The 19,859-nt window shown below is 38.1% G+C and overlaps 2 protein-coding genes across 2 annotated transcripts; both read left to right on the top strand.

Moving 5' to 3' along the window:
* Window positions 1-1,253: 1,253 nt before the first annotated feature.
* Window positions 1,254-10,069, top strand: LOC121528681 (25-hydroxyvitamin D-1 alpha hydroxylase, mitochondrial). Its single transcript, XM_041816235.1, has 9 exons — window positions 1,254-1,558; window positions 2,385-2,575; window positions 3,090-3,280; window positions 6,286-6,486; window positions 7,267-7,430; window positions 7,536-7,702; window positions 7,795-7,876; window positions 8,226-8,423; window positions 8,891-10,069. The coding sequence occupies exons 1-9, from the start codon at window positions 1,334-1,336 to the stop codon at window positions 9,002-9,004; spliced, it is 1,533 nt and encodes a 510-aa protein (XP_041672169.1). The 5' UTR covers window positions 1,254-1,333; the 3' UTR covers window positions 9,005-10,069.
* A 1,445-nt stretch (window positions 10,070-11,514) lies between these two features.
* Window positions 11,515-18,531, top strand: mcrs1 (microspherule protein 1). The gene is made up of 14 exons (XM_041817254.1): window positions 11,515-11,706; window positions 12,394-12,548; window positions 13,407-13,545; window positions 13,650-13,814; window positions 13,941-14,050; window positions 14,141-14,249; window positions 14,348-14,486; window positions 14,649-14,724; window positions 14,825-14,853; window positions 15,009-15,101; window positions 15,192-15,274; window positions 15,374-15,461; window positions 17,903-18,030; window positions 18,126-18,531. The coding sequence occupies exons 2-14, from the start codon at window positions 12,394-12,396 to the stop codon at window positions 18,210-18,212; spliced, it is 1,401 nt and encodes a 466-aa protein (XP_041673188.1). The 5' UTR covers window positions 11,515-11,706; the 3' UTR covers window positions 18,213-18,531.
* The last annotated feature ends 1,328 nt before the right edge of the window (window positions 18,532-19,859 follow it).

Here is a 19,859-nt window from a genome sequence, read left to right as displayed (position 1 = left end):
TGTTAATCTGTGACATTAAAAAAACTCCTAACGCTACAACTCGGCAATTTAATCCACATAACTTGTCATAATCTAGTACCCTCTTTAATCGATAAACATGTAAATAGAAGAGAAATATATTGTTACACATTGCCTCCCAGATATATAAGTAGTTTCAACAGTCAGACATCTGATTGTAACACTGTGGACAATGCCATGAGCAGAGGTACATAAACTCTTAAATTAAAGAATGCTCCAAAAGCAACTGAAATGAGTTTTCTCAATTCAAGTTAACACACTGACTGAGACCCAAGTTAACTTCAAGCATCTTGTCAAATTGAATAAGATAAACTTAAATCAACAGTGCCTTACTAATTAAAGAAAATTTTAAGCAGGTTTAACAGTTTTATATGTTTTTAATGTAGTTTGTGACCGAAAACCTCTGAGACATGCTCTGTCTTTACTTTCAGAATCAGGAATGAATTGCATAACAATGATTTGACCATGTTTTGGTAGCAGGGTACTCCAGTGTCACTTACTCCCTCAGGCAGAGTGAGTTGATATTTTTAGTAAGAGCATCTAACATAGAGAGAAATGTCAAAGCAGATTCTGAGTTGGAATGGGATTGTTACTTCACAGTCCACAAAATCAGTGCTACGGACAAATTCCACTTCAAATGAAATCAGGTCAGGCTTTCTCCCTCATGGGAAACCTACTAGGTCAGCAAAAGAACTAGTAGATAAACAAAACACCCACAAGTCTGGCAAATATAATGTACCTCTGCCTTTGTTAATAGAAGCCCCCTCAAACTATTTCATTCATAATAATGCTGCTTATGATGCTTTGGCAAAAGGGTGATTTGTGGCCCCTTCTGGTTGTTTATTCACTTTTATGCTCTGGGTTTTAAATGGCCTACATTCATAAGATCTATAATAACATTGGCCTTGGGGGTAAGTAATTTTTAAACACACAAGACACCATTTCCACAAGTTCGTGATCGCCTGAAACTGTCTGCAGCACTATCAGAGAGCAAAGTGCTGCAAAGAGAGCACAGATAAGCCTGAAAGCGAAGGAGAGAAGTCATGTATTATTTATTCAGGACCTCCACGTGTGCCGCTCTAGCTGGGATGGTCTAAACTCAGCCCTCTGATTGGACACACCTTACTATAAATGCACGCCCTTCACAGTCCCCATCTAAGATAGGCGGGGCTTGCGCTGCATTAACACCCGTGATTGGCCCATGATACGAAAATTTACAGCTTTATCTCCGCGGGTTCGAGGAGCAGGACGTGTGCGTTATAAATACAGCCTCCAGTCCGAGGTAACAAAATGAGACGCGACCGGCCACCGCTCCATGCTCGTTACTGTGAGAAAGATGCTGCAGCAAGCTCTCAGAGTGTCCGGCCGGAGTGCCTTCCCCCTGGTCAAGTGGATGGAGAGGTGGGCTGAGGGCGCAGTGCCGGAGGGGGGCACCGCCAAGGCGTTGAGGACGCTGGACGACATGCCCGGACCGTCGGTCGCCAGCTTCGCCTGGGACTTGTTCGCTAAACGGGGACTGTCACGGCTACACGAGCTGCAGGTACAGAGATTAACATCAACGGGGATAAAGTTAAAGACAGAAAATATACTAGTATCACCCGGCATAGCATATGTAATATGAATTTATCAGGCATGGGCTGCTAAATGATAAAAAATGCTGATGATCGAGACCGAGCTACCCTGGAAGAAAGATATGGGGGAGTATTAAAAACCGGCATTAGCCTAATACAATGAGAACTTTACTAAGATTGTATTCCTTAAGAGTTAAAATAAATCCCCACAGTAATTTGTGGCTTTCTTTTTCTAATGTCTCTGCTGATCTGTTCGCGAGCAGATACTGTTTACCGATGTAATACAGTCAACTCTATAATAATAGTTTCACGAGACTATTTTATCACAATTCAATTTTCCAAATGGAACTGATATTGAAGACGAATCTAACACAATGGTTCTTTCATTTAACTTAATCTTTTTAAAATCTGTGTCAAGAAATATGCGAAAATATTCATAAATATAGTATAATATATTTGAACCCTTGCATTTCCATTGTTTTAACTGCATCAAGAGCTGCAGCTCTACCCTTTTCCTTGAGTCTGATTCTTATTTAAGTTCCTGCCCATTAAAATAGGATTGTCCTTCACTGTTTACTAAACTACTTTAAAGTTTATCCATTAAATTGATTTTTTTGTTCTATGTTGGAGAAAATTAAAACTGTAAGTTATCACTTGAGAAAATGACTATACTGAGTTATAACAACCTGTAGCCCCCCTCATATCTTCAAACTAAGGCAGAGTGCATCCAAACAGATGCCAGTCCTCTGAGCAGTTATTTCCCTTGTGGTCAGTCAAGTTTCTTTTACACCCTAGGTGGAAGGTGCACAGCGGTATGGACCCATGTGGAAAGCAAGCTTTGGCCCCATTCTGACCGTTCATGTAGCCGACCCTGCCCTCATCGAGCAGGTCCTGAGGCAGGAGGGCCAGCACCCAATGCGTTCTGACCTCTCCTCCTGGAAGGACTACAGGAAGCTCAGAGGACACCACTGTGGACTCCTGACAGCGTGAGTGCCTCTGCTATCACAGCTTTTTTAATTTGGTGACCAGGCCAGAGTGTACTCCACCTCTCACCCATTAGCAACTGGGATTGTCTCCAGCCCCCTGCAACCCTGAACAGATTAAGCAGTATAGATAATGGATGGATGGATGTTTGTTTTGTACTTGTCCTCTCCCTCTTAACATTCACCTTTAATGATGCAATGTGATTACCAAGAACTGAAAACAAAGTCACAAGTTGGTAATCCAAATACAAATGACATAATCATTGATTCAGTTAATGAGGGAATTTACATTTAGAAAAGGGAAACAAGTAGGAAAAGAAATATAGTAAAACTAAAGTCTTTGATTTCACAAAGTGTAATACTGAGAAGTGTTAAAAGACTTTAAATTATTTACCTTCCAAAATATCACATCTGGTGTCAAGTTGTTTGCTGACTCTGAATGGAGTAAAGTGGGAAACGTTGTAGCTGAAATCACTCTCACACGTATGTTTCCCTTTTTCTCTTCTGCGTGCTGTAGTGAGGGGCAGGAGTGGCAGGCGGTGAGAAGTCTCTTGGGGAAGCACATGCTGCGGCCGAAGGCGGTCGAAGCGTATGATCAGACCCTGAACAGCGTGGTCAGTGACCTCATTGGCAAACTGAGGCTTCGCAGGACTTCTCAAGGCCTCGTCACTGACATCGCCAGCGAGTTCTACCGCTTTGGCCTGGAGGGTAGGATTTCATGAGCAGTCAGAGGAGCAGCCATGTCATGCATCATTACATACATGTATCACACCATGTAAACACTTGTAATTAGAGCCAGCCACATGAAGGAAGTAACGCGATGTGATAACAGTGACATTTTAAACAAAACATGCCTGTCAGAGCCTGACATGCCCAAATATATATCCATCATATGTAAAAATAACCCTTATCTCACCTTTCCATTGTTAGCACAAGCATATACAAACTTCACTCATAATGTTTCTGGATGAAGATATTTCTTGCTAGTAAAGCTAATAACAAATAGATAATGAACAACTATAACAACTGTAGTTAAAACTTGGCCAGAAATGATGATCAAATCTAGAAAATTGATAGATGTTAACAATGTTTGATAGAAAAGAAAAAGCTAACAGTATTAACAGTTTGGCCATTCATGAATAGATAAAAATGTGTGGTTATAGCTATCATATAAGGAGATTACATTGTTATATTTGCATCATGGATTAATAAATTAAAAGGTTTACCAAAAGTTCTGATAAAACACTTGAAACAGTTAACTAAAAGTGAAGCCTAAGTTGGTATTGTTTACTAGCATTATAAAATCAATAGTTAGCTAAAAGATGTATGTGTTGTAATAGTTAGCCGTATTCAGGTAACACAGCTGGTATTCAGCCAGAAGTAGTTGCTAAGTTGAAATTGTTAGCGAGCACTAAATTAACTAATTAGCTTAAAGATTTACATGTTGTTATAATTAGCTCAATTCAAGTAAAACAAGTGGTATTCAGCCAAAAGTAGTGGCTAAATTGAAATTGTAAGCTAGCATTAGAGATTAAATGATAAGATTTATATGTTATAATAGTTAGCTAAATTTGTGTAGAACAACTGAAATTCAGCCAAATGTAGTGGCTAAGCTGAACATTTTAGCTTGCGTTAGACATTTAATAGTTTGCTTAAAGATTTTTATGTTGTACTAGTTAGCTTAAGGTGAGTAAAACAACTGATACTCAGCCATGGGTATTAGCTAAGTTGAAGTTATTAGCTAACATTGGAGAATATATAGTTAAGAGTTAGCACAAATGGTAAATGGACTTGAGCTTTTATAGTGCTTTTGTAGTTGTCTGACTACTTGTGTGTTTTTACACACCTGCCTTTTTACTCCACATTCATACACTGACGACTAGGGGTGTAAAGGTACGTGTATTTGTACCGCACTGATTCAGTACGGGCCTCTCGGTTCGGTACAGACATGTACCGAACGGATACATGTGGATCAAAGCCATACACAGATGGAAAACCAGAGTGCAACTCACTGTCACACTGTCCTGGCAACCACACAACCACAACAACAGCAACAGCCTGAATATTCACACATAAAAGTGTCCTGTTTAGGAACACTTTGTTTCCCAGTAAAATGCAACAGCGGACAAAGACAACAACAGTAGCCCTGACATTATTCAGCAGGTGTGTCACTGGCAGCGTCATCCCATGATTTAAGATCTTTTTATGATAACAATGGTGCTCTGGTTTTGTGAATCAAATTAATTCTAAACGTGTAACTTCAACTGTCAGCAGAGTAGGAGGGGGAGAGGGGACTCCATCACGTCTGCAGCTGCGTCATAGGTGAAGTTATCCTCAGCTTTCACACAGCTCCAACCTCTTTATCCGCCAAGATGGTCTGTGAGTTCTTCCAAATCTAGTAGTAGGTCCCATTGGTTAAAAAAGTAATCCAGTGCTGAAGTCCGTATTGAAATCGATAGACACTAATTAGCATACTTAACAAGCTAACATACGGTTGTATGATGATGTGGTCCAGTTGGCTGGGAAATTTTAGTGTTTAAAGAATGGGTATAAATATGTCAATATATCAATTCAAATAACCTAGTAATTTAAAAATGTATTTATTTATTAATATTTTTATTTATTTAAGACCTTTTGGAAGGTGGTTGCAGCATTATTAATCATTTAAATATTATTTTTTCAGCCTATTTATTTTAATACATGTAAAAAAAAAAGAAAAAAAAATCTGTTATTTATTCGCTTTAATAACCTACCTGAAAACATACCGAACCATGACTTCAAAACCGAGGTTCATACTGAACTGAAATTTTTCTGTACTGTTACACTCCCACTGACAACAGAGGTTGCTATGGAGGATTGACCATCTGTATTCCCTAATCCACTTCATACACATCCATAGCAATGGAGCAGTGGGAGCACACTGGAGTTAAATCTCTTACCCAAGGAGCTGATGAAAGTTGGCTTAAACTGTTAAACAACATCTAGTTAAGATATGAATAACTTAAGTTACAATTAAGATTCCGACAATCTATTTTAGCAGGGAAATATCGTGTAAAATGTACCTTACTTTCCTTAATGATTGAGTTTAATCTTCCCTAGTGTTGCAAGAATCAATAAAACCTTAGTTTGCTTTGTATCATAGCATCTGTCTTGTGGTTACTACAAAACTGTTTCAAATCATCATCAAAAGCAAAATACTAATGTAACAACATTTCCACAGTTACTCTTGCAGGAAGAGAGAGAAAGCTTCATTCATTCTTTTTCCTCTTTTATATTTCCCCAGACTAAACACAGTTTCAATCCAGTGACTGTGTGGTCACATACATGGTTTTAAACAGTAACTCTACCACTGTTAAAAGGATTGTATTGTTGAGTTGAGGCTGGCTGGCCTATGATTGCAGACTGTGACATATGTATTGCCATTATATGCAGTCAGCCAAACATATCATTAAAAAAAAGACTGTATCATGCAAATAGAGGCCAGGTTATGTAATGTGTAGTATGTGCATGCAATATTGTTTATGTATTTATATCAAATGCATGAGGTCACATTGTAAAACAGTTGAATGTATTTTTGTTTTCTTTTGTTTCTAGTTATCTAATATCTTCTGGTTAAAAAGTATTTTAATGTATATTGAAACCGTCCTTATGTGTTTTTGGATCAACCATTTCCCATGAGTTCCTCACCTACTCATTTCTTTTCATTCTGACAGGTATTTCCTCAGTATTGTTTGAATCCAGAATCGGCTGCCTGGATGAGGTCGTCCCAGAAGAGACAGAGCGTTTCATCCAGTCAATCAACACCATGTTTGTGATGACACTTCTCACCATGGCTATGCCCAGCTGGCTGCACCAGCTGTTTCCTAAACCCTGGAACATCTTCTGTCAGTGCTGGGACTACATGTTTGACTTTGGTAGGTCACAATTCATGAAACTTCTGAGCCTAGAGCTGACAATAGCAGAAAGACAGTGCCTTCTTGGTGCATTGTTTTACTTTTGTTAATCAATGTATTTAACAAAAACATGTTTTGAACAGGAAAAAACAGGGATACTAAAGAAGGATATCATAAATCTATGAACGGAAATTGAAAGATGTGGCTTTGGCTGATTTTATGATGAAGCATCATTCTGGACTCAAGCTGGATATTGGATAGTGTACACAAGCTAGCGCTTAATTTTAGTTTGGAACCATAACATACATAGAAATTGAACATACTGCATGCCATCCATACTTCATGTAATTATTTCTAATCAGCTCCTCCTCAATTTTCATGGGCTTCCTCTGGTTTCCACTTATCACTGGTTTAACACCCCCCCCCACTCTGTGGGTACATTCAGACTTATCCTGATCTGAGATGTCAGTATCGAACATGTTTAAAATAATCATGCTGGTACAGACTGGAATAGGAAGCAGGAGATTAAAGTCTTTAACCCTCACGCACTACAACATCAATAAGTCATGATGATTAAACTGAGGTTAAAATCAGCCTAAAAGTCAAGTTTTTGACCCCCAAATAAAGTCTTGAGGATCACAATCATGTAAGAAGGTCTGGTTTCCTATCATCAGGACAGGAGGCATGATTTGAAGCATAATAAGAAGGATCATTTGATGTCAAACCAGTGAAAAGTCAAAGCTCAGGATTGTGTATAAGCATCAATGTTCTATACCCTAACTATAATCTGTGTCCCTCCAGCGAAAGGTCACATCAACCAGCGTCTGACAGCTGAAGCAGAGAAGGTCGCCCGTGGGGAGAAGGTGGAAGGCCGTTATCTCACCTACTTCTTATCTCAAACTGGGCTGCCTATGAAGACTGTCTACAGCAACGTTACAGAGCTGCTTCTCGCAGGGGTTGACACGGTACGGATTTGATTGCTCTACCCCCTTCTTTGTTGGAATCAGATGTCAGTCCTACAGATTGATGAACATTTATGTGTATATTTACGTTTTCATTTGCCCTTTCAGATATCCAGTACAATGTCCTGGTCATTGTACGAGCTGTCACGTCACCCCAAGCTGCAGGCCTCGCTGCGGGACGAGGTGCTGAGCAGGCTGGGAGATAAAAAATTACCAGTAGCGGCTGATGTGGCTCGCATGCCGCTCCTGAAGGCCACAGTAAAAGAAGTGCTCAGGTACTGAACTTAATACAGTGTATGATGACTTCTTTAAATCTTTCAATTGCAGGTTATAATTTTCTCGCTTTGTTCAACTTTTTGTTTTTCAGGTTGTACCCTGTCATTCCTGCCAATGCAAGAGTCATCACAGAGAGAGACATCGAGGTTGGAGGATACCAAATACCTAAAAATGTAAGCATTTTAATGGAATTAGGACAGTTTGAGATGGCTCATGATTAAGCAATATCATATGAGGGGGCTCAAATCAGCATTGCTGTCATTCAGTCAGAGATAATCACAGCAATGTAACAGCACCCATAAGATGCCTTTTGTCTTGTAAGAGTACTCTGTTGGACCAAACTGGTTGAAACTGGTTGACTGTAACTAGCTGTCCTAGAGGGTCAAGTTAGATAAAGGGAGCGTATTACTTTGCTAATAGTTAATAGGGTTAGGCTTGTAGATAATAAGGTTGTGATAAGGGTTTATTTACCTCTTTGAAATGCATCACACACTTTGTATGATAGTTTAAATCTCTGTGCAGACTCTGATCACCCTGTGCCACTACGCCACATCACGGGACCCTGCAGTGTTTCCAAATCCAGATGAATTCCAGCCTCATCGATGGTTGAGCAAGGACCAATCCCATCACCCGTATGCCTCTGTGCCGTTTGGTGTGGGAAAACGCAGCTGCATAGGTCGAAGAATTGCTGAGCTGGAGCTCTACCTCGCTCTTGCCAGGGTGAGTTAGCTGGACTCGATTTGTTTCTTTTAATCCCTTTACACATATATAGATCTGTTAATGGCCAGGGTGAGTGACTGCTTTTTAAAAATATCGAGAACAAAATCTGTTTGTATTCCCTGCTGAGTCAGCAGATTTGGTGGACAAAAGAACTATAAACACAATGTAAACTTATTATCTGAATTATGTAACACATTGTTTTGATTTTTTACCATCAAATCCAGTTTGTCAGCATTTCCCACAAATCCTCTTTCTTAACTTCTTCCTGGGATAATGACAGAAACTAAAAAAGGGGGGATTTATTTAAGCAGTTGTGCAAATCCTGTTCCAAAGGAATTAATTTGATTATTTAATCCAGGGATTTCGGTAAAGAGTCACTTACTCAGCACTTAGCACCAGATGAACACTTTATTTTGTCCCATTTCCCTGCAGTGTTAACATGTTTTCTTTGTTTCTGGTCACATCAGATCCTCTTAGAGTTCGATGTGAAGCCGGACCCTGAAGGGATTTCCGTGAAGCCCATGACACGAACGCTTTTAGTTCCTGAAAATGTCATCAGCCTCCAGTTTATTGAACGATGACCCATTCTCCCAGGACGATGTGTTACGAGAACGTGAGCCTCTCTGCAGCAGAGAGCACCAGCAGGCAGAGTCATCACAGGAACATTGAAGCTTTTTTTGCTGGCAGTGGATCATGTTAAAGAGCAGAACTTCAACCTTTCACACTGTGGAGGGCCAAAAACTTCTGTACCTGTTAACCACCATGCTAAGGCTGATAAATGGAGGAATAATGAGCAACGAGAGAAGCCATGACAACTTAGTTCAGAGGTTATCTACTTGGAGCGGTGAAACTCCAAATTAATCCTGTTTTTATTTTAATGAAATTACCATCAGGTACTAACTTGCACTAGAAGTCTGGAGCAAACCAGTAAAATCCCACATCGACAGACAATCTCAGACTCTAATTTTACTCTTGAAATGTTGAATTTCACGATATTTGTAAGCATGTTTGAAGCTCATGTTTTCTGAATCTGGTAACCCCCCTCATTTGATGTAAATCAGATTAGGAACTGTGATCTTCTGCACTCTAAACTCAGCTGTATCAGCAATTTCCTGTGTGTCCTTAACATGTGAATATTTCATTTCGAGACCATTTCTGTATATGTTCTCTCGGTGTGCTAAGACGCACATGACATTTATTTCAGAGTAAATAAGTCACAGTATTAGGAGAGTCTTAGACGGAAACACGGGCACACAGTTTGTAATATCTCCAGCTCATACTGAGCCACTGTCAGAGATTTTTGTACTGTTGAATTTATTAATCAATGAGCATTATTTGAGGTGCTTATGGTGAAAATGTTTACTGATGTGTTTCTTTAAAAAAAAGGCAGCTGTTGAAATTATTCCTGTGTGTGAAGGCATATAGTATTCCAATCTGTCTGAATTGTCTAAAAAAATTTAAGCTTATGCAACAATTCAAATGTGCAGCACAATGCAAGTGTATCATTTTTACACATCTTAACCTGCTACAGTGGTGTATTATGGAGTTACAAATGTAAAACGCTTTAGTATCTGAGTTTTGTATTTATTATAATTTAACACATTTTAAAACAGTTACTGTAAATGTCATTAAAATGTTTCAAGTGATACCTTTTCTTGCATTTTTGTCAATTGTCTTTAGCATGTTCAGGGACAATCCAGTTTACATCACTAATGTCTAGTTTCTTATGTATTACTATGATGCCCACTATTTCCCAATTTTCCATTAACTCAAAGATGTATTTTATTAATTAATTGTAGGGGACAGTGCAAATTAATGAACATGGACATGTAAATGTGCCAGATTGTAGCCATAGGCTTATTTCTATCTGTAGTGCCTGGCAGGTTGATGGTATACATATAAAAATGTACATCAAGCATGTACATAATGACATAAAAATATACGTAGAATTACTCAACACATGGAGGCCAAACAAAATCAACAGTCCACTATTACACAGATACCCAAATATAACAATACAGAGGGTGGCTATATGACTTCACTGCCCAGGAATGAAGTGACCATTGCAGTAAATTGTATAAGATGTTAATGTATGTAAGGCATGTGGTAAAGTGCTGATATGTTGCACATGATTATAAATGTGCTTAAGGAAATTGCACATTTGCCCCTGGCCTGTTTTTTTTAAGTGCTTATATGATTGTACATAGCCCTAATGCACAGAATTTGCATATACAGACATGTTTATGCACGTACAATTGCACAGAGACAGCATAAATACGTATCTATGTATGTAACGTCACACAGAAGATGCATACATGGTTGTATGTAAGTATGTACACACAGAGATAATGAAATGGTTAAACATGGTAACAATTCTGGTTGGCCCCCAGCCACACTTTCAGATGACCCTTGAAACTTGCAAAGCTGGATCATTCCCTGACTGAGAGTGGTAAACTGCTCCACAGTGTGCTCCTCTTGAATGATACAACATTTTTCCCAAAGGTGTAATGTCTAAGGGGTATCTCGCAGCCACCTCGAACAGTGGCTCTTGTCAGTCTGATTGAGGAGTCACTGATTGTTTTCTGTTTGATGTAATCATTTAGTGGAGGCAGTGCTAGCCCATATAGCACTTTAATATATCAGGCAATTTTAAAGTTGTTCAAAATGTAAAAGCTCAAAAGATTGTACTTTTCGAGGTTATTGCAATGGTAAAAAAACATGTACAGGAACTTTAATGAAATTTTTGGGACATTCTTATTGAAATGTTTATGCTTGATAAAGCTTCACTGAGGCACTGGGACATATTTGAAGACGTTTGGGTGTACTTTTTATGTTATACTTAGTTTGAAATGTGTTGAATAATTTTCCCAGATTTTTTGGTTAGTTTTGGGATTTTGGTAATGAATACTCTCAGTAAATTCAGAACTTCTAACAGAAGATTTCAACAGATTTTTTTCAAAAAAAAACAAAAAAAACAAAAAAAAAAAAGAAGAAAAAAAAGGTTTCGGGGTTGTTAAGACAGCAAGGTAATTTCTTAACACTAGGATCTTTATCCTGCACTCCAGTCCACATGGTGGCGATAGAGCGCGGTTAAGCTTTTCTGACCGCGTTACAACCTAGCAAGGAGGAGAAAACCTGCTAGCATAGCTGCTAATGCTAATAGACGTACATCAAACCCATATAGCTATATAGCCATGTAGCCAGCCAACGAAGCGAAATAAAAGACAAAAAGCTACGAAGTAAAGGTTCGCAAACCGAAACGAAATAAAGAAAGCGACAAAAGGTGAGTTAAAGGACGGCGTAGCATGTTGTATTAGCTCGCTAATAAACTAACGGTTGCCCGTTGTAGCAGGTAGGCTAATGCTATGTAGCCAGCCCAAACTAGCGTTATTTTGATCATATTATGTTATTTGACTTATCAGACAGTAGTGAAATGTTGTATTGGTTTACTGTGCTACCTGTTATTGCTGTTGAGTTTACATTTAATATCATATTCAGACGTCAGCATAGAAAATCAGTTGGCTAACATGAGATGTAAACAAAGGCATCTCTCTTGGTTGATTGGCAGGTCCACTCCCTAAACCAAAGTCATTTTAGGGAGGTCTAACATTGAGTTGACTTAAAATACTTTTCATGAACTACAAAGATATATTTATATCTTTACCGCAAATGTCGTGTTTTTAATAGTTTTCCAACGTAAATGTGTAATGTGTTCATTTAATGTTTATCAAAAATTGATGTCACTCATTGGTGAGATGTTATCTGTGTAACCACCATATTATTACTGTGTATGTCAAATTAACTTGGACCCAAATAAGACAACTGATCAAACATAAGAGCTGTGAATTTTACGACCGTTTTACACCTTTGAAAATAAATTTCATCTTGTAGCCTTTTTTAAACTGAGAAAGGTCGAAGTCTATTTCCGAAACTCCTTTTGTAATATGTGGTTCTTTCTGTGACTGCACAGATGCAGGCTGGTGACCCTGTTGTTGGAACACCGATGGCAGTAGCAGGTGGTCAGAGTCGGTCGGAGGATGAAGAGTCACTTGGAATAAAAGATGTAAAGAGGACAGCAACCCAAGCGTTTGGCAGTGTGGTTCCCAAGCGCAGGAGTTCCTCAAGGTTTGACTATAATCCTGTACTGCAGTAAAGACACTGCAGGACGAAATCTCAAGCCCTCTATGAATTTTTTATTTTAAAAAAAGTATTTCCCAAGTGCTATTCAAGGGAGCAAGGTGTTTAACACAGCTTTTCCAGACATTCTGCTTTTATTTTGGATGTTTATTTTTACTTTGCACAAAGGAACAATATTCTGTCACAAAACCCCCAAAATACCAGGGTGGAAATTATTAGCCCCCTTGAGAACTGACTTTTTGTTGAGCTATAGCACAGACCACTGTTGCGCAGTGATGTGCTTTGACTTAATAATGCTCAAAGCTTGTAAAATCAAGTTAAAATGGAGGGTTGTCTTCCAATTTACACACAGTATAAAAACTTAAGTAAGGGTTTAAGCTGTCTGTTGAGAAAGCATCATGGCAAAAAGATGATCAGTTTAGGCTTAAAAAAAAAGGATTCTGATAACTCACAAAACAGGAGAAGGGTATACAAAGTTATCACAACATTTTCAAGTCTCAAGAACTGAAGTGAGAAGTATCATCATAAAATTTGAAGAGAGCCACATGGTTCAGAACAAGCCTGGCAGAGGTAGGAAGAGAAAATTTTCAAAGACTCTGGAAAAAACAAAACAAAAGAGATTTGTCTAAAGACCCCAGAACAATTCACAAGACACTAGTGAATGACTCTGAAATTCTTTGCCTGTTAAACAGCACGGGGAAATACTTTTAAAAAATGACATTTCATAGAGGGATGATTATTTCATCCTCATCTATAGATGTGTGGTTGTTAGTATTGCAACAAAATCAGCTTTTTTTGAATATCCCTGAATGTTTAATATGTATTTTTTCTTTAAAAAACCAATAGGTCAATAAAGAGAAAGAAGTTTGACGATGAGTTGGTTGAAAGCAGTCTTGTGAAGTCATCCAGCCGAGTCAAAGGCCCTCCTGTCATAGAGCCTGTCCGCTGTTCAGGAAGTGAACCATCATCCAGTGAGAAAAAAAAGGTAAACATAGTCAGAAAATAAAATGGTCCTCAGAAGATGTCATGGATCAAATACTAAGCTTACATGTGTCTGGACTTTTTTGTACTTTCATGCAATTCAATCAGGTGACAAAGTCAGGGACAGCTCTCACACCACCTCTGGCAATGGTAATCAACCCTGCGCCCATCACTAAAAGAGTGAAGAAAAGTAAGCAGCCTCTGCATATTACCAAAGACCTGGGACGATGGAAACCTACTGATGACCTGCTACTGATAAATGCAGTGTTGCAGGTGAGTAGTAGTAAATGGCTGAAATCAGTGCCCAGATGGATGAAACATTCAGGAGTTAATAAGAATGGTATTTTGTATTGCACTGTTTGAGATTTTATGATTTAATGAATTTCTGTTTGTCTCTAGACCACAGACCTAACCTCTGTTCACCTTGGGGTCAAATTTAGCTGTCGTTTCACATTGCGAGAAATCAAAGAGAGGTGGTACGCTCTCCTCTACGATCCTGTTATCTCAAAGTAAGAACTCACTTAACAATAAGTTTACCTTCTTTACTATGTTTTTACATTGTCTATACAACTTTTAACAAAGTAATCTCCTCTGTACAGGTTGGCATGGCAGGCTATGCGCCAGCTACACCCAGAGGCCATTGCTGCAATTCAAAGCAAAGCTCTTTTTAGTCAAGCTGAGGAAGCCCTGCTGGCTAAGATTGGTTCTGTAAGGAAAAGTTTTACATAAGAAACAATTTCCAGTTGTAACAAAAGTTGTCTCTTAAAATAAGCGATGGTTTTTGTCCCATGTTTGTTTTTAAACAGACCAGTCAGCCCAAACTGGATGTGTTTCAGGAGCTTCTGAGCAAACACCCTGGTGTCTTTCACCCATCACGCACTCCCAAGAGTCTACTGGTGCACTGGCAGCTTTTAAAGCAGTACTACCTACTGGATGACCAGAGTGGTGAGTTGATTTGTCTTAACATGTTTTTTCACAGAAGACTTCAGTGCATTTGGTAAAATATTTTATTTTACTGAAGCCAATGAAAATTTTCTTTTGGAGGTTTTATTCAACACAATAGCAGTTCTGCCTGTAATCTTTAACTCCTATTTGATTGTCTTGCAGTCCAGCCACTTCCTAAAGGTGACCAGGTCCTCAACTTCTCTGATGCTGAGCAGATGGTTGATGATGTTAAGCTGAAGTAAGGCAGCCTCTTATTTTAGAGCAGTACTTTTCATCTTCTCATGTAGCGTCTTACATTGTGTCTGTGAAGTTTTAAAGCTATGTTTCTTTTCACACAGGGAGAGCAGAGATGAAGTGTTGGAACATGGTAAGAAATTGGAATAAAAGTACACCTGTTAATTATTACATGTAAAAAAAAAGAAACCCAATCCGTTACTAATTTCCCAAATTTTGAAATGGATTCGTTTTATCTGCGTAAAATAAATGCTTGATAAATGTCCCTTCTCTGCATTTACTTTCCAGAGTTGATGATTTCTGATCGTCACCAGAAAAAAGAGATCCGACAGTTAGAGCAGGAGTTGCCTCGTTGGCAGGTCCTGGTCGACAGTATCACAGGTACATCATCTTTCACTCACCTCATCTGATGGCTGTAACTGAAACCACTCCCTCTAAAGTTGGATTATTTTGTGTGCATGGTGTTAACAGGGATGAGCATGCCTGACTTTGACAACCAGACACTGGCAGCGTTACGTGGAAGAATGGTACGCTACCTCATGAGGTCGAGAGAGGTAAGAAAAAGAGCATCTAAGTGGAAGAATAAAGTTTAAAAAAAGAAGGATCAAGAGATGCTAAGTATGTTTTTTTTTATTTTTTTCATTTTTACACAGATCACATTGGGCAGAGCCACCAAGGACAAACCTATAGATGTTGATCTCTCACTGGAGGGACCAGCCTGGAAAATATCAAGAAAACAAGGTAAATAAACTCATGAATGCAGCACTTAAAACAATGTTGTTAAATAGTTCACTTTTAGTCAGTGACTGGAGGCTTAGACAGTACACCAATTTTACTGATCAATCTTTTCTTTTGATATTATTGCTGGAATTTCTACATTTAAAGGACTTGATTTACAACAGTACAACCTGAAAACATTTGGCCTTCCCACCAGAGTGACATCACAGGAACATTTGTTTGTCTGTGAGATTTTGAGAAATAATAATCAAGGTTTTGAAAAATAAAAATTGAGATCTTATCTTGAACTTTACTGGAATTATACCAAAAGCTATAGCTACTGACAGAAACTTTAATTTAGTGTTAGCTTAGGTGAGCCCTTTGAATATATTCCTTATTTTTTATTTACACACTGCTCATGTTTAACCAGTGCTCTCAAACTTAAAGATAAATATTCTGCTGATTTTAATAAACAATCATACCACTCAATCTTAATCTTTTTTTTGTAGAAATCATAACTAAATTTGTTAGCCTCCCATTACATTTTTGTTTGATACTGATTAAGTGAAAGAGATGAAAAATATCTAAATACAAAAACAGAAATAAACAATTTTCTTTTAGTGCTCTTGTTAGATTTGGAAGGGAAATTCCATTTAGTTTCATAAAATTTTATTGATTAAAAAAAAACAAAGTTGTTTTAAGTCTTTGTTTTTGGAGGGAGAAATCGATTAGCATTAAAATATGATTTGGTGTGGAAAAGTCAGAGATTTTGTGTTTAGGCTATATAGCTGTAGCTGTAAGAAGCAGCAGTTCTGAGAGGAAAGAGATGAAGAGCCGCTCTGAATCTCAGCTTCAGAGTGCTTTTCACCAGCATTTATTGTCGATAGGTTATGAAAGTTTACTTGTGTTTTCTTCAGTTGTATCCATAATATTTTGAAATAGCTCCATTGAATTAATATTTTCCTTCTTACTTTGCATTGGCCAGTGAGAGAGAAGTGACACTGACAAGTGCGGCGCTGTTTTGCACTGTTAGTGCAGCCACAACAAAACAGCTTTGGCCGGGTGTCTTTGCGCTTAGGACCCTGAGTGCTAAAAATGCTGAACTGCATTGGTTTTGTCTTGAAACGAATTCTGCCAGAACAAAAGAAAACAGTGTGGCTGTGGACACAGGCCCTAGTACAACCCAGACAAATCCTCAAAATTTTATTTATTTTCTATTTATTTTGACTGTACAATATAGTGAGTCTTAATATTGAGGTAACTGAGACAAATGATGAATTTGTCATATTTTGTAGACTGTCCATCATTTCTATTTGTACAGCGATATTTGACTTTTGCATTATATATCCTATGTAGAGGTAACTGTTTCAGAAACACACACACACACACAATGTCTCCCACAGGAACCGTTGTACTAACTTTTACTTATATAAGAAAACTAGTATATATTTTCTTCTGCTGTAGTTGTTGACCAATGTAGTTACTCTTCAGGAACTGGGTTAATTCTTCACAGCATTCTTGTCTGGGAGAAGTATAGATTTATTGTGCTTTTTTCCCTCTTTAAAGATAACAGATAAGCTGCTGCTTTGACCTTAGGCAGTCAAGAAAAATGTATTGAGGTTACATAAATTTGAAGGGTCATACGTTATTGATTGCACAGAGCTTTCTCTCTGAAGTTTCTTCTCATAATGATCCAGAAGTTTATGTCAGAAGGTCAGAAATGGTACTTAATGACCAGTGTCTTGCCTTAGTTCTTTAAAAGGTATTTTGTAGTGTTGAAATCTGTTGGAGTTGTCAGTCATTATTAACCTGGCACGCCAGATGGATTTGTTTCACACATCCATCTCATAAACCACTCATAGACAGCGTCTGGAAAAGGGCATAGTCTTTGAAAAAAAACTTGGAGGGTGATTGGATGAACATTCTGTCTGTCACATCTTTACGGGCCAATCAGATCAACAAAACACGTGGCGTAGCTGTTATCAAGGCGAGCCACTACCGAGGGGTAAACTCCATAGAGAGCTGCATAACGCGAACCATGGCGACTGTAGACATGTCAGTGCACAACTTTTGTCATTTTTGAAAACAACTGAACGCTGTTCTTTGTTCTTTTAACAAAGAAATGTCATCAAGTTCTGATAAACTTACGCTTTAGCAGCATCCACACTAATGTCTTCCGCCATAATTGCACCGGCCTCTTGTTGATGCTAGCTTACGTCATGACTCCACCATGCCAGAAAGTACTGCCCCTTGTCGTTGATTGATCCTGTCACTTTCTAACCAAGCCCAAACAGTTCAGATGGGAGCTTTGCAAGATGGATTTGCCAGTAAGAAACAAAGAATCCATCTGCTTTGCAAGGTTAAGTCATTATTAGTTCTGTTGAAAGTAACTAAACTATCAAAGAACAGTCAGCTGTCTGAATGCACATTTTTAAAATTCATGTTGATTGTATGAATGTCTACAGGAATTATTAAGCTGAAGAATAATGGGGACTTCTTCATCGCCAATGAGGGCAGACGACCCATCTACATAGATGGCAGACCTGTCCTGTCAGGCAACAAGTGGAAACTCAACAACAATTCAGTGGTGGAGGTGAGTGTATAGAAGATGGATACTGAACAGTCTTTAAATATATCTTGGTATTGCCTTGTGAGAGTGCTAACATCACACTATATCTATGTTTTCAGATTGCAGGTCTTCGCTTTGTGTTTCTGATTAACCTGGAGCTCATCTCGCTCATAAAAGCTGAGGCAGCAAAGATGACACAGCAGTGAGAGAGAAGAAAACGTGAAGAAAACAGGACATGTTGGATTTTCTCAGTGCTTCTGTGTCTAACAGTGGATGTTGGTTTCTCTAAAGGAATGGTAGTGTTTCCACCAGTCAGACCAACAGCAGCCATTTTTAGCTGAAATGTGAATCTTCAATGGACTACAGACTAACCTGGAGCGACATCATACAAGTTTTACTTGTCTGGACATTTTCCACAGTGTAATGCAGAAACTGTTATGGTGGAGCCTTTTTCCCAATTTTGTGTAATATTGTATTTAAAATCTGTAGGAAATCTTTTTTCACAATATTAAACTTGTATACACAGTGCTGTCAAGTTTTTTAGCATTAAGTTTAGTGTTTGAAACAAAGGTTGACTACTAATTTTTACACCAATCTGTGTGCAAGAAATAAATTCTTCATCTGTGAGGGAGACTCATTTACAAAGCTGTAAGCAGTGAAGGCAAAGGCGGGTAAATAATTATCTTTCTTTTAGAAATGTTGGTTAACATCTCCAAAACATTTTTCCAGTCTCTTTAACTACATCAAATCAAAGAAAAGTACTGATTAAGTACATTTCAAAGCAAGCTGAGTGGATTAGTACAGTACAAACCAAATACAAAAATGCCGTAAAAATGAATAAAAGATCAAAATGTATAAAAATGATTAATCACAGGGCAGTATCTAGGATAAGAATAGGAATACTACTATTGAATTAACATTTTTCAATTAAAAAAAGATCCTGCACTTGATAGGTCAAGAGTTTGTTTTCAGTCATGGTAACTGAAACTAAGTAGGGTCTGTTAATTTTGCAACTGGAAGTTGTGGGTTCGATCCCCAGCTCCTACTGTCACATGTCAATGTGCAACAAACTTTACCTCAATTTTCTCCAACTACTTTTCCAGTATAATGTGTATGGTACATGTAAATGGAATAACAACCTTCACTATCAGTGTGTGAATGGGTAAGTTTGACCTACAATGCTTTGAGTAGTGGAAGAACTAGAAAAATGTTACATATGCTCAAGTTCATTGACCATTTCCAGTATTTTATTAGCTGCTATCAGAAATTATGATACCAAGGGATGCACAAGATTCTATTTTTGCAAATATCTGGTATGCAGATATCTCCATACACATTTAGCCGATACAGATTTATCCATCTCTATCACTCTTAACCCCCTCGCTGTGCATCCCTAATTATGACCCTCTCTGTGTCAAACACTAGAAGACCTGGAGAGAAAAAATTAATAAAAAACATTATTTGTATCACAACCAGCTATAATAGACAGCTAATTTACATGTTTGAGGACTCACGCAAGTCATCCATTGTTTTTTTTATTATAAATTACATGTCATGCAATGAAAATAATTTATGGAAAGTTTAAATAATGTAACTGGATAGACGTGAGTGTCTGTTTCGTCCATCAGATGGTGCTAGAGAGACTCGGAAAGGGTCAGGGTTCTCATTTACAACAGCATTACAATATCTAGAGGAGTGTTTTCACTTTGTTGTATGTATCTTGAGGAATATTCTGTCATTCTGGTCAGGTAGAAACACTGATGAATAATCTGCTGAAGTTGAAAATTACACAAACTATATATTGATATCACATTTCTTAAGCATATGTGCTAAACATTACTGTATAAAGTTGA

The sequence above is a fragment of the Cheilinus undulatus genome, linkage group 3 (assembly GCF_018320785.1).
Source record: "Cheilinus undulatus linkage group 3, ASM1832078v1, whole genome shotgun sequence".
NCBI lineage: Eukaryota > Metazoa > Chordata > Actinopteri > Labriformes > Labridae > Cheilinus > Cheilinus undulatus.
This window is presented reverse-complemented; position numbering and strand designations above follow the sequence as displayed.

Excerpts from the sequence above, each read along its gene's own strand:
- LOC121528681 (XM_041816235.1), top strand. The coding sequence starts at position 1,334 with ATGCTCGTTACTGTGAGAAAGATGCTGCAGCAAGCTCTCAGAGTGTCC. Across the intron at positions 2,576-3,089 it reads CACTGTGGACTCCTGACAGC|TGAGGGGCAGGAGTGGCAGG; the intron begins GTGAGTGCCTCT and ends TGCGTGCTGTAG. Across the intron at positions 7,877-8,225 it reads GATACCAAATACCTAAAAAT|ACTCTGATCACCCTGTGCCA; the intron begins GTAAGCATTTTA and ends ATCTCTGTGCAG.
- mcrs1 (XM_041817254.1), top strand. The coding sequence starts at position 12,394 with ATGCAGGCTGGTGACCCTGTTGTTGGAACACCGATGGCAGTAGCAGGT. Across the intron at positions 14,051-14,140 it reads TACGATCCTGTTATCTCAAA|GTTGGCATGGCAGGCTATGC; the intron begins GTAAGAACTCAC and ends TCCTCTGTACAG. Across the intron at positions 18,031-18,125 it reads ACAACAATTCAGTGGTGGAG|ATTGCAGGTCTTCGCTTTGT; the intron begins GTGAGTGTATAG and ends CTATGTTTTCAG.